Source organism: Balearica regulorum, chromosome 3 (genome assembly GCF_011004875.1).
Source record: "Balearica regulorum gibbericeps isolate bBalReg1 chromosome 3, bBalReg1.pri, whole genome shotgun sequence".
NCBI classification, from domain to species: domain Eukaryota; kingdom Metazoa; phylum Chordata; class Aves; order Gruiformes; family Gruidae; genus Balearica; species Balearica regulorum.
In genome coordinates this window covers 109,525,609-109,550,226 of record NC_046186.1, presented here as the reverse complement: position 1 = coordinate 109,550,226, position 24,618 = coordinate 109,525,609, and the positions used below count along the sequence as shown (strand labels likewise).

The following is a 24,618-nucleotide window of genomic DNA, read 5'->3' as shown; positions in this document are numbered from 1 at the left end:
ACTTAAATTAGTCACTTAGTATTCCATGACTTTCTTGAACTACTAACAAATTCAACATTTCAGTCTTTAAAGCTCTTCATTCCAATGATGATTCTTGGGTAGAAAAGTAATGAAATAATCAGAAAAGAACAGCAAAGGCAGCTGAGTAGCTAACAATGCAATGTTTTAGTTTGCATGTATTAACAACACTGATTTTGCATATTTTTATCACAGCTTTTTTGGTTTGGGGTTTTTTTTTTAATGGCAAAACAATAGAAAGTCTAGTTGTTTCACAGAAGGTTCATTATTCCCTTATGAACCTTCTTAAAGGTTCTTAAAGTACATACTTCTCTTAAGACATACACAGTCTTAAAGTACATACTTCAGTGGGGTTTCACCACTCTGCATCTCCAATGGCTTTTGCAAAAACATGGTCTTTACCCTCAAAGGACATCACTCCATCTTTTAAGTAGAACTTCCATTTGTTCTTACTTCGATGTATCTGATGAAAAAAATAATTCAGACCATCCATTAAAAAAGAGGTTTTTTAAGCACAACTTGGTTTACAAACCTTGTTTTTCTTTTAAAATCCTGATAGCCCAAAACATGTGAAACACTGCCACTGAACACACCACGAATGTTCAATAGAGGCAGTAGATTTCAGTTGTTTATAATGAATTCTCTGCCCTCTCAAGGGAACAACCTCCTATATCTTAGAACACACACCCCTCAAAGAAAAAAAAGAAGAAAAAAAAAGCAGCAAAAGTAGTTGTGTGACAGCTCAACACAGGGAGGAAGACAAGATAATAACAGAGTCATTTCACTAGTGTATCAATCCCACAATACACTGCACCTTGCAAACAAGTGTGGCTTCGCTGAAATCCAGTGGTTTCCTTCTCCCACACACATTGCAAAGCAACAGTGGTGTACAGGGACGTTAGGATAAGGCTAAAAGCACGAAAACTGTGCTCAAAAGCAAGTACCGCCATACAAAACAAAGAATTTGCATATTCTGTTTCTTTTTAAAGGCCTGTAAAACAATCTATACTGCAGAAAGTTTTTGTTTAATACTAAAAGAAGGAATTTTAAACATGTGTAGAAAATTCCCTGGATTTTAAGCATCAGTCTATTTTCAAGTCCAGAAAGAAAAAATAGGGAAAAAACAAAAGAAATGGGATAGTAATTTTGCCAACAGCATTCTTTTATAGGCAACACGGTAATTTAATCGATAACTGTTTCCATCTACTTTCCACTGGGCCTACGTTTTATTAAATCTATATAGGAAAGGGGAAGTTACCAACATCTTCCCCCAACTTCTGTAACTGTTAATTTCAAATAACATCTGATCTTAAATTTCCTATAAACATGTCCAGTGCTGAACTTCCTATGAGTTTTTTTAAATTTTCAACCAATTTTTCAGCTTATTACAGACAAAACTTGCTGTAGATAACAATATCCACTACCTATAGCATCTGTAACATCAAACTGATTTACGAAGCTTCAAAACTTTGTGTACGTTTTCAATACAATATACACCGTGGCTCAATTTCAGATGCATTTGCTACACTCATCCCTATAACTACATTTTCCAAAATAACTAGTTTCAGAAACACTCAATCTGTTACAATTTAGTAAACACAATTTTTGTAGCACCTGTCTCCTAAAACACAGACACCAGTAAGGCAGGCCTAGTTGAACATATGCAAAAAAATCACCACTATTCACTTTTGAAAGAATAAAAGCCAAGGCACATTCTTAAGCAAACTATAGAGATATTTTTCCATATTTGTTTCAAAATTAAAAGTTGATAAAACAAAGTGCATGTTTTTAACTACTGACATAAAAGTGTCCAAAACCATACCAGAGTTCAAAATACTTAATTTGATCTTCAAGAGTTCAAAATAAGGTTGAATTTTGAACATTAAAATGAAGGGGGACAAAATGGCCCTTAACAACGGTCTCGTTTTTCAGACACAACAGAATTCTAGTAGGAAAATCTGTTAGCAAGCACTTCAAAAACCAAAAACATAAAAGAAAGTACAGACACTCCTCTTCCTGTTACCCATTTCAAAAGTCTTAATTCACGGCTGAAGGAAATGCATAAGCTTTTGCAGCATTACAAATCTTAATTTTGCAAGATTTGGTCCCCTTTCCTTTTCCTTTAATAGGCTATTATGAACCTGTTGATTATCCTCATTTCAGAAAACAGCAGGTAAGCCTTCAGACAATTGTCAGCTAAACACGTAATTTAAACATTCAATTATTACAGCATTAGATTTTCTTTAAAAAGCACTGACAGTAGACCAGACATGGATTTGCTGAAGATATTATTTAGAATGATTAAGGAACAAAGATAAAACTATATACTGTACCTTGTCATACTGACAAACTATCACATTGTCGGTGTCAAACAAGTCTGGAGTGTCCTGTTCACTAACATCATCACCAGAATTTAAGGGGTCCTAGAAATTAAAATTGTATTTTATACATTCTTTCAGAATAGCGTTGAATATACCTGACATTAAACACACCTAGAACAATAAAGGTTGCCATTGCAAAAATCAAGACCTAGAGGCTATGAAGACCATGTTGCACAAAGTTCATTTATAGGCATCCTTATGTTCTCAAAAACACAGGTCAAAAAACAAGACTGCTAACTGACAAAGCTGACCTCAGTAATTGGAATACTAATCAACTGTTATTTATTTAAAGTCCAGATACTACAAGTTGATTCTCTTGTGAATCTCTAGGATACAAATTCCACATCTGTAAGAAAAGCCTTTTCCTAGGAAACATACGTACTTGTATTACATTATTCTTTTCTCCATCTAATTCCCTGTGGTCTTTCAGAAGGAAAAGAAACCTAGATTTGCATCCCAATCTCACTTAAATAAAAAGCAGAACGCCACTCCGCTGAGACCAGGGTTTTACCATAGAACTTGAATTCTGGTAATTAAGTATTTTAATTCATCCAATAAACAAATGGCCTCTTAACATCTCTTTCATTCATCCACACTCCTCATAAGAAGCTCTCGAGCAATTTCTCAGCAGTACCTCCTATCTCAAGAGGTATGTAACTTAACTATGCATTCTGCTACCAGGAATTGTTCTGGGTCCAACAATTAACCATCAAGATAGACACTATTGTAACGTGCTTCATTAGGCTTTAAAGTAAATCACCTCCTCAACAATATCTATTTGAGGCTCTTCATTATCATCACCACTGCTACTAGATTCTGTGTTTGAAATACTGTCACATTCTTCATCATTGTCTTCCTCATCCTCCAGAACTTTTAGATCCTCTGGTTCAATAACGCCAATGAATTCATTCTCTTCCTTATCTTTTGTATGTTGTATTTCTTCCTTGGGAGAAACATCACCAGTACCATCTAGCTGAATTATGCCTGCAATGTCACTGCAGATATCCTTCTCTGATCGTAAATTAGATTCCATCTGCTCAGTAGGTTCCACCTGACAGGAATGAAAGAGACCAGAAACAGCTTGTGAATTAACACCACATACCTTTCATTGTTCAGTACAAAGCCTGAGATTTTTGTTTAATAAAGCAACAAGACTGGGGCACTAAAATGAGAGTTTCAAGACCTGGCCGACTTGTAAACCTTGAGTACATTTGCAAATCTTGTTCTTAAACCTAACCTTAAATGGAATCCATGCCAAATATTCCTCAGCAATATGGAAAGCCATTTTCTTAGACTTTTTTTTTTAAACACTATTGTACTCAAACAACTTTTTAAGAAAAGGACTATTGAGCAGGCCTTTAGAATTTCTATTGCAAAGAAAACTCCAAAAACAAAAAAGGGGAAAAAAAAAAAGAGAAAAGCTACTCCACCACTCCCAAAAATAGCATTTTTTTCAGTTTTTAAATAAAAGTCAAGATGAACTCATCCCTCTCACTCAACTCAATCAAAATGCTTTGTTTAAATAAGATACAAAAAGCTGCGACAGTAAATATTTCAGTACTTCAAGTTACTGTTCATAAAAGTGCTAGAATTCCTAAACTGAGTGTTCACAGGAGCGTAAAAGGGCTTTAAGCTTTCAACCATCTTCGGTTTCTCATTAAATCTTTATTGTAGCACTTAATTCACATCCACATACACCTTCTAGTTCAAGAAAATAACACTTTGTTTGACCTTCCATTCTTACGACAGATAGTCTTCATCATTCTGCCAAAGTTCAGATGAGCAGCATGCTTTCTATTGGGTCATTTATCATTACTGTCATTAAATCTGCATTTAATAAATTTGTCTCAATCACATATAAGCACTACAACTCAGAGTCAGCAAGCCAGCCTGAACTTAAAACATCTGCAAATAATTTCTGGAACAAAAATTAGATGAGATCAGGAAAGTTTTCCATACAGCTCTAGCTGAATTATAGTTTGTTCAGGATTTTTTCCCAAGGAAATACATTTCCTTCCAGCAGATTTTCACTTATCAAATCTGAATTTTCATACTCAATATGCATTCTCAATGCAGTTAAATGTTCTTCACACATTACAAGTGAAAACTAATCCCAGCTGGCAGTGCAAAAGCAATTTGCCCACAACTGGCCAGTATCCACATGCAGAATCAGTGTCAGAATGACATGGAAGTTCTCCAAGGGTCATTCATGTCTGCTCAGTAGCAAAAAAACATCCCAAACTTTTATCCCAGAAAATAGTCAATAAGTCTAAGAATACATTATATCTATTCACTACACTTTTTGCATTTTTTAGATTTACATTCTCTTTAATCCAAATATTTCAGCAATACTTGTAACAAATTCTTAATGTAAAAATAAGCAAATCAGCTACTGCTATTCAAAACAAGCTCAAAAGTTAACTTTAAAACTATAATAATTTTTATTATTATAATGTAGAGGTGCTACTTGTCACCTATAGATGTGTTGATCATACGTCTTACAATACTTCAAGCAACCATCTCCAACAGATGTATTTTCACTAGCTGAGAAGTAAAAGGCCTTACCTTGTCAGAGGAAGCAATGGTGTCCTGATCTTTCAGAACAGCGTTATCATCCAGACTTTTGCCCATGATAATCAGGTCAATGATATCGTCAGACACCTGCTGTTGCACTGACTCCTGAGGCTCAATGTCTAACTGCCCCTCCACATCCACATCAAGCAGTACACTGCTCGAGTTGTTTGCCAAGGATTCAGCGGGAAAAAACCTTTCAGAGGATTCTGGAGTAAACACAGCTGTGTGAAGATTGCCCTGCTGGGATTTTCCTGTTGAGTCTGCATGCTGATTCAACACTGCATTAGTGGCAAGTTGCTGCTGACTCACTGAAGGCTGCTGGACCAATGTAGTATTGGCACAGTTCTCCAGGTGGTTTTTTTCCATGACATTTGGTTGAAATACCACGGTCTGTTGGACAGCAGTCTCCTGGCGTTGCAATGTTTCAGCAGCTACCTGGGCAGAAGATGCATTCACCTGCGCAACGCTGGCAACGTTGGCTTGCAGAACTGATGGTTGCCCAAGGGGCTGAAATATCTGCTGAACAGGATGATGTAGGATACTTGCGTCTCCTGGGGCCTGTGTAACCATAACAGGCACATTTACCTTATAAAGGTGCCCTACAAAGAGAAGAGTTGAAAATCCCTTCAGCAGGTTAAACTACAGGTTCATCCAGGCCACTGTCCTGCTACCGCTAATAACCAATACCAAACACACGGGCAAACTACGAGAAACAGGACATTTGCAAAGCAGTACGTTCCCGACGCACAATTTCAGCCTTTGAAAATTAAGTGTTCAGAGGCTTTTTGAGTCAGAGCTTCCTTCCACACCATCATGTTTAACATCTATTTTTGGTTTGGGATTTAAAAAAAAAAAAGGGGGGGGAGGGCAGGGAAATCCTGTTTTAAATTTGTTTCTAAGTCATTTCAGAAACCAAGGAATATAAAATGAAACAATAAACTATTCCCTATCTACAGGGACAGTTCACTCCTTTAAGGACAGTTAGGTATCCCCTCTAGAAATCAACATCCTAGTCTGTATGAAAACCACTCCAAATACTGAATCCTTGAAGTTTTTATTATGAGAGTTAGAATTAAGATGCCAGAGCCAAGTTCCCAATTTAATTTAATTATTCTTTTCCCCACACACACACTTACACACACAGAGTCACTGATACCAGCCAACAGGTCTCAAAACCTTAAGAATTATACCTGAAATAGATATCTAGTGACATTAGTTCTCATCAAAGAACGGCTGTTTGAGGAAAGAGTCCATCCATGACTGAAATAAGCCTTCCACTCATCACACCCTAAGCAGTACAAGAACATTTTTGTACAAGCAGTACAGGTAGTTTTATCAGCAAAAGAGCATGAACAAAAGGTTAATATATGGTTGGATATTATTTGAATAAGAAATCGATTTGATTCTGAAGCACCAGAATATCTTTACCTTTTTAAAACATGGAAGATTGTTCCTCATATAGGAGGAGATACCTATGTCTGGACTGACAAAGGAACATATTTGTGAGCAGTTGTAAAAGAAAAAAAAATGGCATCACCTGGCAGTCCACGTTAACTGATCTTGCAAGTGTACACAACTGGCACACTAACTAATCAATGTAATTACTTTCCCCACGCAGCAATTACAAACACAAACTACAAGGGAAGAGGAGGATAACTGCCTTTACCCCCCTATACTTTAACTTCACATTTGTTTTACCTACTGTACTTGGGACCATCTTTCAGTATCCACATACATCAATGCACTGTAACATTTTACATCTCCTCTTTAATCTTACCAGATGCTGTCTGTAGCGTCACTCCAGCTGGTACATGTATAGGATAAGCAAGACCCGAAGGGAGAGTCAAAGTTGGACCCGCTCGCGAAGCACCCTAGATATACAAGAGCTTTACTAAGAAACAGTGCATACTTTATCTCCTAGGGCACTAAGAGTCACATGTAACATATCCACGTGAAACACGAATGAGGGCCTTTTTGAGATCATCTTTACTGACAGGTTGCTTCAGACTTTTGAGATTTAGACAGATAAAGAGTATTCTGTATTGACAGGATAATGACTTGCCCTAAGGGTTTCCTATTTTCCAGTTATCACATTCCTTTTTGTTAACAGAACACTTTTCTGTACCCCCTTAATGTACACACCATCCAGAAAGGTACTTTCCCCACTAAGAGCCACTTTTACCTAAGCTTATGTATAACTTGACACGGCACAGACTCCTAGCCTAGGCCTATGAAGTCACTTCACATTCTCTTTTTCTCCTGGAAAGTAAAGTGTTAGATATATAGGCTCCTGTAGTGGGTCGACCCTGGCTGGGGGCCAGGTGCCCACCAGAGCCACTCTATCACTCCCCTCCTTCTCTAGACAGGGGAGAAAAGGTATAACTAAAAAAAAACTTATGGGTCAAGATAAGGACAGGGAGAGGTCATTCTCTAATTATCATCACGAGCAAAACAGACCGAACTTAGAGAGGGAATTCATCTTATTTATTACTAAGCAAAACAGAGTAGAGGAATGAGAAATAAAACCAAATCTTAAAACACCTCCCCCCACCCCTCCCATCTTCCCAGGCTCAACTTCACTCCCGGCTTCAACCTCCGCCCCCCCTCAGCGGCACAGGGGGACGGGGAGTGGGGGTTACAGTCAGTTCATCACACGGTGTTTCTGCCGCTTCTTCATCCTCAGGGGGAGGACTCCTCTCATCGTTCCCCTGCTCCAGCGTGGGGTCCCTCTCACGGGAGACAGTCCTTCACAAACTTCTCCAACGTGAGTCTCCTCCACGGGGTGCAGACCTTCAGGAGCAAACTGCTCCAGCGTGGGTCCCCCACGGGGTCACAAGTCCTGTCAGCAAACCTGCTCTGGCCTGGGCTCCTCTCTCCACGGGTCCACAGGTCCTGCCAGGAGCTTGCTCCAGCATGGGCTTCCCACGGGGTCACAGCCTCCTTCAGGTGCCTCCACCTGCTCCGGCGTGGGGTCCTCCATGGGCTGCAGGTGGAATCTCTACACCCCCTCATCCTCCCTCCATGGGCTGCAGGGGGACAGCCTGCTTCACCATGGTCTTCACCACGGGCTGCAGGGGAATCTTGCTCCGGTGCCTGGAGCACCTCCTCCCCCTCCTTCTGCACTGACCTTGGTGTCTGCAGAGTTTCTTACACCTTCTCACTCCTCTCTCTGGCTGCAAAAGCACTCTCTGTTTTTTCTCTTTCTTAAATATGTTATCACAGAGGCGCTGATTGGCTTGGCCTTGGCCAGCGGCGGGTCCGTCTTGGGGCCGGCTGGCATTGGCTCTGTCAGACACAGGGGAAGCTTCTAGGAGCTTCTCACAGAAGCCACCCCTGTAGCCCCCCCACTACCAAAACCTTGCCACACAAAACCAACACAGCTCCCTTTCAAACTAGCTGTTCCAGAGAAATCCAAATTTTAAATCAGGAAACTTGCATGTTACACAAACACCTTTCCAATACTATAATTCAGCTTGGCCAGCTAATTAGCTTGAGGCTCAGAAGGCACTCACTAAGTTCATCAAGCTTTGAGAATTAATATCCTCTCCCCTCACCAAACAAATTTTGCCATGCCCAGAGTTCAGAATCTGTCAACTCCAAAACCAGTTTCTTGGGGACAATTTCTATGCCTTGCAGATAATGCTGATCCCAGCCTCACTACTGCTAGCATTTCCTGACCATGCGTTATTTTAACACTAATAACAAAAAAACCCTCAAAACAAACAAACAAACCCACACACCCCCAAAAAAAAGAAAGGATCTGTAGATGTGCATTTCTATTACACTTCCATCCTATGGGCTACATACGTGCAGCTGTATCTTCCAACATGCTTCTGGCTGCACTGCTTGCAAAACCAACTGGTACATCCCCATCCTTTTTCACTGCTCAAACAGAAGCAGCAGAGTTACAGCTCTCCCTCTGCAGACCTTTAACTTTTGTATGGTTTTCATTAAAAACAAACAAACAAAAAAGGGCTAGAAGTAACAACACAGTTTCTTCAGCTGTTGATTCTCTCCCAGCAGAACTCCTGCTCCCTTGCCTACTATACCATATTGGACAGATGAAACCATCATAAGAAATGTTACTTTTTTGGTCACTAAATGCTGTATTGGCATATAGATCCTAAGCATTTATACACTGAAAACATTTAATACTTGCCTCCCCTTAAGCCTATTAACAACTGAGAAACTTAATCATTTAGAATTCAGAGTAACCAAAATGGAAACAAAACGTCACTACAGCTACATACCAGGTCTGCTGCCGTGAAATGCTGAAAACCTCTGCCAGCTGGGATGACTAAAGAAGCTATACCAAAAAAATAAAAGTCACTTTACAAAAAACATTAATTTCTCAGACACAGGAGATCTTTTAGTAATTTACAGCAAGCACTGCTGAAACTAAAGCTATCTAACTTCAGCTCATACTCATTCAATCAAACAAGCAAGTGAGCACATCTAGATAAGGCTCTTGAATATTCTTCCCTTTATTTTGCTTCAAGCTTATGCTGTACTCGGGGGGAAGGGGTTATACCATGAATTTATAAAAATGACATTTTACTAAACGCTGGTCTTTTGTTCTAAAAATGTTTCAATTTAACTATTTAATCTGTTTATGTTGCACTGTAAACATTAAGCATGCTAATTTTATGTGTTACATCAACTAGGAGGACAGATGTGCAATGCTACCTTTTTAACATGACCAGGAACATACAGGTAAAATGCATTGCCTTGTCCACATGAGGAAAATGTGCACGTGTGTTTCTGCACCAGAGCAAATCCAACGGTGCTAATAGTAGGAGCGGTAGGGTGCGATTTTAAAAAGCTCTCAGTACTGACTTCAGTGGGAAAAGATAAACCAAAGGGAAAACTTCGACAGGCTTCAAGAAGTAAACAATTCAGGTAGCCTTAACTACTTGGAAAATCTCTAGTCATAGAACAATTCAAATCCCATTAAAAAAAAAAGTTAACTGGCTTCAACAGATTGTTTTGCCTTAGTATTGCCCTTCCAAAAATTAGGAGTAACATGGTAAAGCTCATTAAATATAAAGCCTCCAATAGCAAACCAACCCAAAAGTATATTCCCTTTAACCACATGGAATAAATAAAACATGTCTCCAAAACCAGTCCATTCAACTATGAAGACTGCAAAAATCAAACAATAACAACAAAAAAACACAACCAAAAACAAACAAAAAAACCCCAACAGATGAAGAACACCTGCCCAACTTTGAAGTTCACTAAAAAACAGATTTTCATTAAATCATCTCATGTGTTTTTTGTCCTTTGTGGGGAAAGGTCCTAATGGCCTCTCACATTGGGAGAAGCCTCAGCTGAGCTCTATGTTCTACCATAACATTACCACACTGGTCAGCTGGATTTAATTGAGAAGAATAGGTCCTGATGGCAGAGTCTGTGTGAAAGTCAAGCACTTCTGTGCAATGGGAATACTGCTTTTAGGAAAACTAACTGAAAGAGAGACCAAAAAACTCTCCAAACACTTCCACTCTTGTGTTTGAGCAAGGCATTACATTTTAACAAGTGCAGAACCAGATTAAACTCCAACATGACAGCAGAGCTGCGTGGCATATACATGCACACATCATGCCATGCATTAAAAGGGGAAGTGGAAGCTTAACCGTACTGGTAAATTTGTAATTGAAGGGCTACACTTCTGGACTGCTGGCAAGAAGGCTTAAATTCTCTTCATGTTTTGCTACTGGAACTAAGCAACAGATCAAGAGCATGTAGACATAATTGCATTAGTTTATCAAAGTTTAATTCACCCTTTTTTTGGTCAAATTCTGCTTTCAAATAATTACTGTTCCCCATCATGCTAGATACATACATAAGCATTGTAAACCGAGATTATTGCAGCACCTTCAAGTCTTCCAAAAGATTCTTGAATCCCTGAGCTATTCTTAAATTGCATCTGTTGTGTTCAACAACATCTGACCTGCTGAAGCCTGCAGAACGCGGTGAAAATTGTGTGGCAGCTGCAAGGTAAACTGTGGAGAACGGTGGCTATGTCTGAAGAAGCCTTCTGTTGCTTTAGACTGCATCACCTTGGTTTCCCAAAGCTGCAGAAAGAGGTCAACAGATATCAGTTTTAAAAATAAACCTCATCCGAAATGGTAATCAGGCATTCCTAGTTTTTCCAGGAGTAAAATGACTGATTCTATTCTATCCAAAAAAACATGGTAACAATCACTATTGATTTTTGACTTCCAGCAACCCAACACATTATTTGCAGGATATTTGTAACTCTAAGTTAGGGCAAAATTTTTGGAGGGCAAAGAAACAAAAAAACCAAAACAAAACCACAACATCTATTAATGCAGGGGAACCTAACAAACCTGCTTCAAGTCTTTCAGAACCTGTTCCTCCAAACCCTCTTCTGCAAAGAGTTCCCGCACACCTTCAATCACATCTTCGATAATGGACTTGTATAGTTTAGGCTGCATAAAAAACCCCAAAATATTTTCAAGTTAAGATGAACATTAAGTCATTTGAAGTGATAGCACAAAGTCTAATCCAGCTGCATAAGCTACCGTAACAAGCTGAACAGCATGAAGAGATCAGTGTAATAAACTGAATACTGTCAAGTGCAAAGGTCTGCAAGTCCACACATTCTTTTAAATCTGACATCGCTGGAAAAATAGTGGATTCAAGCCTCAAATTACTGGTTTCCGCAGGCTACAGAAATGCTTAAGAAAAATCCTAGAAACATTAGAAAAACAATCACTGTGCTGTATTTTCAAACAAGCATGTCTAAAATGTCAGTTTAAAACTGACATTTACTGCTTAGTATCATTCTAGCGTCATCGCCCCTAACTTAAAGGCCAACCAACAACACAAGCTACTAAAAATGGGATGTGCCAATTCTATCAGAAGCATAAAGTAACCTGCAAGAAATAATATAGTTGTTTTATTTTTCTTTGCGGTAATAGTCTGACGGCATATGGTAGTTTAGCTATGGAAATTTTAACACTACAGTTATTAATACCTATCATTCATTTTATATTACAATAGGACTCCAACACATTTTTTTCCTTCTTCTGCCCATGTCAGTGATTAAATCCTAATCCTACAGGCAGACCTGAACAGACATACATGAGCTTCAAGGTGCATCCATTCAGATGCAAATATAAGATAATAAGCTTTTAGCAATTTAAAGCTTATTAGTCTTGACTATCATTACTACCAGACTAGCCTACGCAAGGTGAAAGATGAAGTTGAGATTTTTTAGGAACCCTTAGAAGTTAAGATTTGGGGAGATTAATTTACATTTTTCTAACTTAACATCAAATTATTATTTTACGGCTCCGAAGTTGTTCAAAACTGCAGACGATGAACAATTTGGTTCACAAAATCCTGTAAGTTGTTGAGAAGTAAAAAGTTACACTTTTTGCAAAAAGCTATCAGCACAACATAGCACTACTTCAAAATAAGCATACTCATGTATGATTTCTATGGGAGGTTAGAGAACTCCAAGAATTCCCCCAGCACATTTCAGGTTACTAGGAAGATGAGGAAAGAAAAAAAAAATACTCTTGTATCATTACACTAGAAGATGTTCTCTAGCCCATACATCAAATGATTTGCTTTCATTGTTAATCCAGAAGAGAAACTGAATTTAAATCTTTCAACTGGCCTATTCCTCTCCCCAGGATTGCCAAGCTACATTGCATTAAGTAGAGTTTTACAGTAAGTACAAATATTTATTATGCTATATAAAAACTGTACACAGCAATTGTAAAATTCAAGCACTGCATGTTTCCACATTAGAGAAAAACGGTTACAGTGCAGACATTCTGCACCCCAGGTTTATTCCTTTGCACACAGGCACTCCTTTGCCAAACCAGCCCAGCCGCATCACAACACCCAGCCCCATGAACCATGAAACTCCATTTTTCTTCATATACAGCGGGGCGGCAGGGAGGGGCTGAACACCCCATTCCAGCAAAGCCAAAAGCATCTCTTAAAGTGAAGCCTCCGGGGCTTCCCCGGGATTACTGTCACCTGAAGGGCCACCTGAAGTCCCGGGTAAGGAGAGGCAGCAAAGCCGCCACCTTTCTCCCTGGCACCACTAAGCTTGTGCAGCGTCTCTCCACACCTTGGAGCTACGCAGCGGCTCGCACCAACCCCTGCCACGATGCTTTTGCCCACAAAATGCTTGTTTTAAACACACACCCCGCCCAAAAAAAATGGTTTTCGAAGTCACCCGTGGGTCTCCCGCGCCAGGGAACGGCCGGGGCCTCCCCGCGGAGCGACACCACCTCCCGCCGGGCCCGGGGAGCGGGAGGCGATTTCCCCGGCACCGGGAGGCGATTTCCCCGGCACCGGCTCCATCCCCACCCTCCCGCGGAGGAACAGCCAGACCCCGCCGGGCCAGCTCGCAGCTCCCCAAGCCCGGCTACGCGCCGTGGGGTCGGAACCCGACCCGGCCTCTCCGCCGGCGCAGCCCCTCACCACGGGGTTACCGTGAGCCATGGCGGCGACGGCCGCCATCAGCCCGCCCTCTCGCCTATAAGGCGCCGTTGCCATGGCGACGCGGCCTGCCCGCCGCCGGCCCCGCCCGGGCCCTTCCCCCGGTGGGCTCCCGGTGTTCCTCCCTATCCCTGCAACACGCCGGGCAGTCCCACGCACTGGGGCATAACCGGGCGCTGGAGGCTAAACCCGGGTTTCTTCTTTCAGTTCCTGAGACTAGAAAGAGGGACCGGCCACTGTACAAAGCGGAAGGCCGGACCGAGGGGCCCGGTGTGCAGTTCGGGTCCTGAGCTCTAGCCTGAAACTGCATGGAGGACGGGAGGTTCTGTCTGGAGAACGGGAGGGACGAGAAGCACAGTTGCTCGGCAGCGGGAAAATATACCTAGAAAAGCAGGCTACAAAAGCTTATTATTTTGCTCTAATAAACTCTGAAGTCATTATTACCTCATAAACAGGGAGATAGCTGAAGCTACCAGTTAAGTAGCAGCAATCTGGTATAACTACTCAAATTATTGCTTACATTTGCAGCAATCTGTTCATATGTTAATACAGAGATTTACCAATTTAGCAGTTACTCATCTGGAAAAATGTTCATTAATCTCATCTATGTAGAAGAATGTATAGAATATATACTTTGGTCTTACACGCCTTCTGTCTGTACATGGATCAGTGTTACCATGATGATTCTGAGAACCTAGAAGTATCATCTCCTTTTCCTTTTTTTTTTTTTTTTCCCTTTTCTTTTTCCATTTTTAGGTAGCTATGTAGCAACAGTGCTATTTGGCTTGTGAAGAGGAAACTACCTGTTAAGCTTTAATTTTTAACGCTGACTTACACATCTTGAAAAATGAAAAGATTTTAATGAAAATACTGACAGACCCTTAATTAAATAGCTAGATTAACACCTACGAAAAAAAAAAAAAGCAACATCCATAATAATATTGTAAGTTGCATTTTCACAAGTGAGACAAATGCAATTTGCTATTGAAGTAATTTTGCTCTGAAACAAAATATATTTTATGACACTATCTGGGTCTTGAATTAAACAGCAGTTGGATATTCAGCTTTTCTGCATGCCCTCCGTCATCATCACAAGGAAAAAGCGAGTCATGTTGCTTTGCTTATAGAATAATTTAAGTAATAAAACTTTTTTTAAAAAAGCACAGTGCTCATTTGAAACTGTCTGGGATAGTGCATACCAAGAACATCATTATTCTTCTCTTGTCTGGTTCATCCTGTCGTGTTAGGAGAGATAGCAGGAAGAAGTTGCAGCCTTTAGGATCTCACTGGGCCCTGAAGGTTGCAGATGGTGATCCTGCAGCTGGCTGTGACTTATTCATGAAAGAGATAAACCTGATGCAGAGCCATCTATCTGCCAGCATACTGTAACAGCAGTTTTAGAAAGGTGAAAGTGCAGAAAGATATTTATAAATTAGTTCCCTGCTTTCTACCATCCTTTGTTTATCTAAGGATTACAAAGTGCCTTGAAATTGGAACAATTTGTATGCCTGATTTCTAAAGAAAGAGAGGTTGGGGAGGTTGATACCAAAAGACTTCTCAGCTGTCTCAGATAGTGGTTGGGTTACTTTGGCTATGTCCACATGAGAATTTGCAGACCAAAGCAAATGATCTTCACTTGCACTTCAAGTTGACAGTGTGTCTCTGTATTTGCATGTACTGTGCACATCCCACCAGCACAAGGCACTGTGGCCATACCCCGTGTGTTGTAAATTATACCCTTGCCAGGGATGTTGCCAGGGAATACCAAAGCTCCATCACTGCAGTCAACGTGTCGGCTCCCTTCATGCAAGGGACAGCAGACTACGCCTGCTGATAGCACACAGCTATCGCTGAGGAGAAAGGAAAACCTGGGAATGGGAATACAACTTCCCACGCTGCACAGGGAGGTTGCAGAGGGCGCTTCCTTCTAACCAGGGCTCTTATGCTTTCATGTGAAGTCTTTTACAAATTCCTAAAGAAGGTGTCTTTTCAGCCAAGCACTGCAAGCAGTGTGTCCACTGAAGAGCATGAGAAAACCTGGGATACACCAAAAAAATTAAATCATCTCTGAGCAAGAAAAAAACCACAAAAATACCTGTGCATAGCATTACTCATACTGACTGGCTAGCTTTGATACTGATGGTCTTAACCTAATATCAGTGTCCTGCAGTATGAAGTGCAACCCTGTAGTGATTTTCATGCTTATGGATTTTGTTAATGTCTAACCTCACTTTTAAGAGAAGAAACTGAGGCACAGACACACCATCTATCTTGCCCAAGCTCACTAATGGCAGTCGGGAGCAGCATCCAGGTTTCATCAGTCTTGGTTCAGCTTCTGATGCAGCTCTCCCCGTTGCAGTCTCTTTAACAGTTCACAAGAGTTTCAGAAATCAGGCTCTCAGAAAGATTAGCATGCTGTTTGAACCCTCCTGATTTTTCAGGGTTTTGTCAGCATTTGGGGTAATGCAGCTTAAGGGCACCTCAAACATTCATTTACTGGACAGGTTTTAATTTGTAATTATATATACTCCTCTTGGTACATGATGTCTAGAGAAGATTTATTTTTGGATGATGAACCTTTATTAATCATTAAAAAAAAAAAAAAAAAATAAAAAATACCGTGTTCAAATGCCTTCCCTCTAGAAACGGAGAGCTTTGGGCAAACTCAGCTGCTTGGTGGTGAGTGCCCTCTCCTGTTTAAATCCAGCATTGCTGCTGTGAAGGAACGCGGCAGCTCAACCGCAGGACTGCAGAATTCTTTCTCAAGACATATTTTACAAATACCGTTTTGCCCTTCTTTCCAAGTAAAAGTAATTGTTATTACGAGGAACCGGTAGCAGAATCCAGGCAGTTCTCATGGAGATTCCTTGACACGGGCAGAATTCTAATTTCATTTTAAAGATATTCTCTAACATGCTCCCTTTGTTTTCAGCTGTTGACTCATAAATACACAGCACTCTAGTCTCATAACCATCTTTATTAACAGTGTGATTTTATTATAAGCTCTATCATTTCCGTCAGAGTTCTGAGACAGATAACACTGGGACCTGTGATTTGTTCCTCTTTCATTTATCGTGAGACTCCTGTTTCTTGAAGGGCCTCTCCTTTTTTGCCTGATTTAAACCACTTTATCAGAGGAACCATAGAAAGACCTGTCCCTTAATTCAATTTATTGACAAATTTTCAGGACATTGGGTGGCGTAAGAAGGGCTCTGACCTGTACAAACTGCTATATAAAAATGGCAGTCCTGATGGATTGAATATGCTGAGTAGTAGTGTATATCTCACGTCCTTGGTAAGCCCAGAGACTTGTGTAGTATGAGTAAGCCTAATTAAGGATGAAATAAGCCTTGCCTCTCCTAAATACTCACCCTGATACATATGCCTTATGTGGAGAGAAAGCCTCAAAGGGAAACAGCAGCCACCAGCCACTTCACTGTCCTTATTCTTGCTTTCTGCCACGCTCCCACTGGTGCCCAGCTCGACTCCTCTTCCCTCACCTTTGCTATCTGCCTTTTTTCCCTGGGCATGACGTACAGATGTTTATAGCACACTCTTTCCCCTGAGAGACCCCAACCTCCCACCCTGTGTCCCCAAGAAATGCCCTGGTCCAGCTTCCTCCCCTTTTGCCTGCTGCCTTTCCCTTCATCACTCTCTAATCCCCTTCCCGGCCACCTTGTTTTACCCCCTTTCATCAGTGGCTGAAATCCCACTCCCTCCTCGCCAGTCAGTAATTGCCACTTACCTCTTCCTGGGCTCCCCATCTCCAGTGGAGAGGGACAAGCTACAGAGGTGTCCAGAACCACACAGAGGCAGGGAGCAGCAGGAGGGTAAATGCCAGAAACATCATTCCTCCTTAGTTGAATTAGCTGCTGGAAGTTCACAGTTGAGCAGATGATTGCAGAAGTCCAGCGGTTTTAGTGTGAAGTTAAATAAGAGCAGAAGAGCATGTTTTGGTCAAGGCCAATTTGCTCTGTCTAACTTTGCATTTGGTAATTTGGAGAGGAGGAAAGCTGAGCGACCACAGGAGCCCCTTCCACCACCAGTGGGTTTTGCAGCACCAGCCATGCCACTGAAATCCTCCAGCAAGTGACTTTGAGAGACACGTCGAAGCACAGCTTAGCAGTGAGTTTCTCCTTTGTACTGCCTCATCGATACCAGTTTAACTCTCCTAAAGAACGACTCAGATGCATGGAGACTAACCTGCACTGCCATATTGGGTCTTGGAAGTGTTTATGTGAGGACCCTGATATTTGCTCAAAGTCATCTTCCTGAGCTTCCCTTTCAGAGCAAAGGTGGATGGGCTCCCACTGTTCTGATACTTGACTGTACAAACCTTTTCAGTCTTCTGGGTTTTTTTTTCCCCAACTCTACTTTTGAGTAGATCTACTGCACACACATAACCCCTTTTGACAACATTAACCACACAATTAGCAGCAAAAACACTCAGTAACTTGTTCCCATGGCTCTGTGGAAAGTTTCAACTAGCATGCTGTGGCTTTCCATGAAGGGGACTAAAATAGCCTTTCCCCTCTTCTCTCCAGGCAGTGGATGGCTCCCTCCATTCCAGATGAACTGTCATCTAAATCCTGGTGTCAGTACTTACATTTAGACAGTAAAATCTACTAAACATTACAGATGACTTGACAGATGAAGGTCCCTCCCTAGAGAGCAGTCTAACAAGGCTACAGCACTAGCATACCTCTGGGTATCATCAGGGTAATACCTGCATTCTTGCTTTAAATCCTCCCCAGTCCCCTGCTGGGTTTTATTTGATGTTTTCATTGCATCTCCTATAACATGACTGTGTCATCAGTCCCTTACAGAAGCACAATCTTTCTGTCCAGAAAGACAGGCTACCATTACCGACAGCTGTACAGATGTGATGCAGGGATGCTCAAGACAGAGCGGGTGCGTAACAGCAGCACGTACGATGTGAAAGCAGGGAGAGCTGCACGGCATGGCGCTGCCCCGAGCTGTGGCACACCACACGCAGGCACCAGCCTGGCTTGTTTGGGTAGGACACCTCTCGCTGTGCCCCATCAGCCTCACAGCCAACTTGCTGTGTCTCCGGTGGCTCTGCCCATGTCCCCTCTTCTTCAGCTGCTCCCAAATCCTCCTCCTCCCCACCCAAGGTGAGCATTCAGTTCATTTTTTCCCCATGGAGCCACTAGCAACTTTGTTCTCAATACTGTCCCTTGAAGGCATTTCTCTGCATGGGATCCTCACCACTTTTCTATTTTAGTCCCTTTTATAGGTAGACGTTTCCCCTAGACTTAGAGAGGCAGTGGTTCTCCTTAGCACTTGCAAACAAGCTCTGCCCACTGCCCTTTCCTTCTGCCAGCTCCCTGCCTCCTCCCTCCTACCCCCCCAATGGTCACTCATCGTGGGTCTCTTCTGCTCCCAGCACATCCCCACTTCTGATTTTTTTTTCCCCTTGGACCTTTATTGTTGAATATGGAAATGGATATGAAAGTTATTCTATATTAATCTGAAAAGGCCATCACAATGCAACGTAATGCTAGACTGTACCTACCCACAACCAGAAATACCTAATCACACTGGGTTTTGTGGGGTGGCAAAGCAGAATTTTGAGCCCATGCTTTTTCTTTTATTTCTATCAGTAAGGCTTCAGCAGGGAGTGTGAACATCACTTACAACATGTTATGATTGTTATTGTAAAAAATTACAGGTTGTTTCTACTAAGGAAAGAACAGGGCTATAAAATAGCACATACTCAGCATAGCACATACTAGGAAACTGTCCCAAAAATAAATGTTTTCATGTTTTTACTTGTATTCTAGCAATTTACCATCTCACTTTTTCATGTACCTGAATCATATTGCTCACCGATACTTTTAAACACTGCAAACTGTTTAAGCTCTGGAAGGAGACTATACTTCTGCCAGACACCTGCTTTCCATTTGCAGGTGCTCACTGAAGGATAGAACACCAATGAAGTGAAAATGGATATTAACTCTATTTCCCAGTGTTTCCCAGAACAGCTGACTGGTTTGCTACAGAGACAGCAGCACAGGATAAGTGGCATGGTTATTCTATACTGTAAGCCCATTCTTTGAATGCTGCCCCACAAACCTCTGCCTTATTCCCGTATTTTCCATGGGGTTTTCACTCTTTCCCTAGTGACAGCTCATTTCCAGAACAGACTTTGAAATTTGTGAAAGTCTTAAAACAGTTGTTGCTACATTATATTCAAATATCCCAGAGAGATCAGAGGAAGTACTCAGTAGGAAAAAACATGGTATTCTTTGGCTTACTATTGTTATGCAAATAAGGCATGACAAGGGCCTGCCATAAATTATCGTTAATGGAATATAGTGCATCGTTCAGCTTTCTGCAACTAGCTTTATCTAAGACAAGGAGTGGTGTTCCTCGCCCAGGGAGTAGGACTGCTCTTTCTAATAAAGTGCAATACCTGATGATACGAGATCAACCAGTTAATTATAATAAACATAAAACAAGCTTGATGATAAATTTCTAGTGAGGGGACAAGAAACTGCTAGCTTGAAATACAGCTTTATTTTTTTAATCAATATGCAATCTACAAAATGTTATTACAAGATTATCAGCATGATCTGTTTATACTTATACTGACAAAAGACCCAAATAAAATTATATTTGCCATTAAGAATAACAGCACTGCTTCAGAGTTATCAAAATTATAGCTAAGAACTACTAACTGCAGCAGTAAGTTACTGTGTTTAGTCAACAAAAAGACAAATAAATGTAAAATAGAGGTGTGGACTCCAATACTGCAGCTAAGGAGTCTGTCAAGTAAAATAAATGCAACTAAAAGCAACACATGAAAACATGTTTTCAGGTGTAAAATACTTTTGGACAGTGAATATGGAATCTGGAGGGAAAAAAAGCAAGGAGCATATGGATGACAGCAGCTTGGCATCGTGTTCAATGGAGTGCACCATCCTCCTCATTTCTCGAGAGCTGCTACACAGGGGCAGCCGGACCATGGTTCCCAATCACTGCGAAGCTTCAGCTTTGACCAGCAATTACACCTCTTTTCCAATCTTTTGTGCTCTTTGCTGGTTGGAAAGAGCAAGCATTGCAGGTTGCTTGCTTACTAGCATCAAGAATCTTCTACAGTGGGTTTTTTTCAGCCCATTACCACTATTCCTTTCTTCTTTTTTTTTTTTGCTTCTCCTTTATTCTTAGAAACTTTGATGCAGATCCCATTTTGTCAGTTAAAAGACTTCCATTGACTTCAATGAGTGTTTGAATCCAAAATTACATCAAGTACCATTTACCTACAGTAATACAATTAGTACGAGAAAGATGAACGCAAAGATAAAGTTTGTCGGTTTCAGCAAATACACTTTGTTAAAAAGGCAAACACACAGTAAAAATAGCTGTTCTCATTGATTTCTGTTTAAAATATAAAATAACCCAAACCCTGCTGGTCCTTTATGAAGGAAACACAGTTAATACCTAAATACTGTCCTGTAGTAAATGTTAGCCAAGTGTCAGCATCTGAAGTGACCCACACAGTCGGAAGCATTTCAGTGACCGCAGGCGCTAGCTGCGGGCAAGCAGAGATCAGATACGTGTGAAACCTGGTTCCTCGCACGATGCCAATGTACCTCATGGGTTATTTAAAGCTCCGGTCCTTCTGCTAGCTGGGCACTGAGCATCACAACAGCTTATAGCAACTGTTCCTCATCTCCATTCCCCTCCCAAAATTCAGTTAGACTACTTGTAGCCCAAATTTCTAAAGGATCAAAACCAGTATGTTTACTCGCTATCGCCTGCCGTGGCCTTCATAGAAAGTGCCAGCAAATGAGTCTTAAACATTGAGAATATTTGTTCAGTAGGTCATGCTCAAAGGACATCAGACAGTGCAGAAGATACATTAGAAAGGGAAAGCCACGGTGTTTCTGCTTTGGCATGTTGCAATAGAATAGGAAGTTAGAATTCGATGGAGGGAAAAAAAAGTCAGACAACCCAAACTTTCTTTCATTAAATTGCAGCCTATTTTTAAGTATTCTGACAGCAAGGCATACAAACATCAGCGTGAGACTGAACAGGGTAATTATTCAGCCTTAGGCTGCTCTAATTGTCAGGTTTAAACTGAAAGCCATACATTGAGCAGAGTAACTTACTTTCAGCGTGGCAATATTTCTGTGGAACAAATTCCCTGTGATCCTGATCCAATTCCGATTAAAGTTAATGGTGAGTCTTGCAGGCCTCAGATGGAAACCCAAGAGTCTGCCACATTGATAAAGCTGTAGCTTGACCTTTTTACGTTAATGAGTTCAGTAAGGCTCAAACGACCATTTGCATCATACTAGATATAATACAGACTCACTAGCAGGAATGATGACTTGTAAGGTGGTTGTTCCATCACTTAGGCCATTGAAAACAATAGCTCATATCTTGAGGGCTTCACGGGCTTCTTAAACACATGCCAAGATACAGCAGACACCTAACAGAGGAAAAGCAGCCGTTGCTTCTGCAGGACCCGTAACACCACCAGGCACCGAATGTCCAGGGAATGAGTGCTGCGAACGGGGATCCTAAGGCGAAAAGAGTCCCAGAACAGCCTGGCTGTCCCCTTAAAACCAGAAAAATAGGGGCCAGCTGGGCAAGACAGGCTTTGGGCAATAACCACTGCTAACAGATTTACTGAATGAATGTCAATCAAAACAAGTCAGCCTCAGACAAAGGTCAGTGCAGGTATCTGCAACACATATTTTGCTTCCTCTACCTTGCCGAGCAGAGAGGTTAATAGATATCGTAGCTCTAGTACAACCACGGACTTCAGCAAATTGCAGAGCTCTGCCGTGATGCTAAGTATAAATGCTTTGCCCTAGCGTACACTGTGCCCCTTAGTTCAGCTGAGAAGTCCATACACCGAAATTAAATATGAATAAAACAAACCCAACATGACTTGAAGGTGCTAATGGCTTCTCAAGTCAAAACACGGATGGTGGATGCAACAGCTGAGACATATTTGGATCACTACTACACTCAAATGCTTGCTTAGATTTATAATAACATAATCTGCTAATAAAAAGGGATATATAGAGAAGCCAAAATACCATAATAGTCTATTTGGGGCTCTGGCAATGCAATACCCATAAAAAACCTGCCCTCAGGACTTGCTATAGAATCTATTACCCATTTCATTCTCAGCTTCCAAATGGGGGGGAAAAGTTTATTGTGATGAACTATGTTCATATTACGGCCTTCTGTTTCCTCAGACTGGTAATTTTCTCAGTGCATATCCCACATATTTCTACTTTTGGGAATAACATTTATCTGTATTTTTACACAGTGTTCACATAAACAGTTACAAGCTGTGACAAAATATAAAGTGAGACTTAGTGCATTACTGTATTTTTGTTCTCCACTAATTTCAGTTTGAAGTAAGGATAATTTTAGGAAAACTACAGAAAAAAAATATATCAGGAGCATTTTTTAATTTATCAGATTTTTTCAGACCTGGAATTACAGCCTGCAGAAAATGACAAAGGGGAGAGTGGCTGAGGGGAAGCATTAAAACCTTTCCCTAAATGCCAATAATTTGTCGAAAACACAGTTAACACATTGATACGGGATGAGTAGCTCAAGCGGCCTACCGAAGTGTCACAGCTTCACTCCCCTTGCGATAGTCCGTTCCTGCATTGTTTCCCCACAGAAAACACCTTTAGAGCAAGAAGCATGAAAACATCTCCCTTCCCAGGCATGGAAAATCACCTTAAAAGTTACTCAAACCAACAGCTCCTGCAGTTTCCAAACCAACACCTGGAACTTGCATCCTAAAGGAGACCCAGAGCAAACGGTAGCAACCAGCCATTTCTTTGGTTTGTGGGGAGAACCCTCCGCTGGTGTAAATTCTCAAAGCTTCATCAAAAGAAATGGGCCTGGACTGACTTACGCTTGCTGAGGATCCGCCCCTCATCTCACTTGCTGCAGTAGTGAAAAAGATTTGTCTAATGCTGGCGCAGAAATTTCAATCAATCACATCTGCCATATGGTTTTTTTGCCCAAGAGATTACTTTGAGCCAACCTCTAAAGTGCTGGGGAGGAAACGCTCACAGCCACAGAAATATGAAGAATATTATTGTGGAGGAACTTTTCCCATTTTACCACTGAAATCACCCAGTTTCCAATTCATTAATTGAGGCTCTTGTCGAGAATGATATTATGACTTGTTCTGTTCATGTGTATTGAGGGGAGCAGAAACACGGGGGACTTTGGTTTTCAAACACCACTAAAAAATGTAATTGCTCCTGCTGGACCTTACACAGATGCTGGTCTGCACGTAAGCGCTCTGGCAGTTTTTATTGCTGAATATTATATGTCCAAGTGACATGAACTCTTTGAGTAGTGCCATTAGGTTTCAATATGGAGTATGAGATCATTCCCAAGTCATAGATAAGCAACAGGAAAATAATATATTACAATCAGTCAATTAAGTGCTCACATCCTGCAACTCTTTGTAAAGAGACCTTACTCATACCACTGTTCCCATGACAGGAAGTTTACTTGAACGCAGGCCAATCAAACCAGTACTGATTTGCAGAATCAAACCCAAAAGCACTAAAAAAAGGGGAAAAAAAATTCAATGACCGTGTTTATCCTAATCTAGGTCACTGCGCTGCTTCTAACAATAGAATTTCCTATGTAAATTGATTCCTACTAATATCCTATGACGGTGCCTCCTGTCCTCTTTTACTGCATTAGGCAGTTGCCTGCCTTATCTGGATCTTCTCCATCAAGCTTAATCCACTTCTTTTCAATTTCAACCTGTAGTTTGAAAACAAAAAAAAATAGGTAGAATTAGCAAATAATTGGGCACTGAAAAGTGGGAACAGTAGCAAGGGCACAAATGAAAGCTTTGACACCGAATCAAAACATTTCCAGACCAAACAGATTTCAAAACCACTACTCCCAAAAATAGCTCAACTGAGGAAAAACAACACTGCATTTGCAGCTCTGTTTTTCAGCATCATCTCTGATCAAACAAAATTATTTTTTAATCATTCTTTTGCTCAAAGTCATTATCACAAAGGCATGCAAGGTCTGTTTAGAATACAAAGCACATTCGCCTTGCAAATACTGTAGGGGGGAGTGGGGAGGAAGAAGAGGAGGGAAACACTGAAAACATAGCCCTGAAAAT

At 41.0% G+C, this 24,618-nt stretch overlaps 1 protein-coding gene across 2 annotated transcripts in view; it reads right to left on the bottom strand.

Annotated features, from left to right (window-relative positions):
• Positions 1-347: 347 nt before the first annotated feature.
• The window catches only part of STON1 (stonin 1), a 47,876-nt gene continuing 23,605 nt past the window's right edge, over positions 348-24,618 (bottom strand). Inside the window, exons 4-11 of one of the 2 annotated variants that reach the window (XM_075749470.1) lie at positions 11,327-11,428; positions 10,927-11,050; positions 9,224-9,279; positions 6,751-6,844; positions 4,965-5,572; positions 3,160-3,450; positions 2,352-2,441; positions 348-481 (exon numbers count right to left, since the gene is read on the bottom strand). In XM_075749470.1, the coding sequence (XP_075605585.1) occupies positions 374-481; positions 2,352-2,441; positions 3,160-3,450; positions 4,965-5,572; positions 6,751-6,844; positions 9,224-9,279; positions 10,927-11,050; positions 11,327-11,428 (1,473 nt within the window). In that variant the 3' untranslated portion in view covers positions 348-373. Of the gene's footprint in view, positions 482-2,351; positions 2,442-3,159; positions 3,451-4,964; positions 5,573-6,750; positions 6,845-9,223; positions 9,280-10,926; positions 11,051-11,326; positions 11,429-20,573; positions 24,246-24,618 lie in introns of those variants that run through there. The other variant, XM_075749469.1, reaches the window with a different exon arrangement.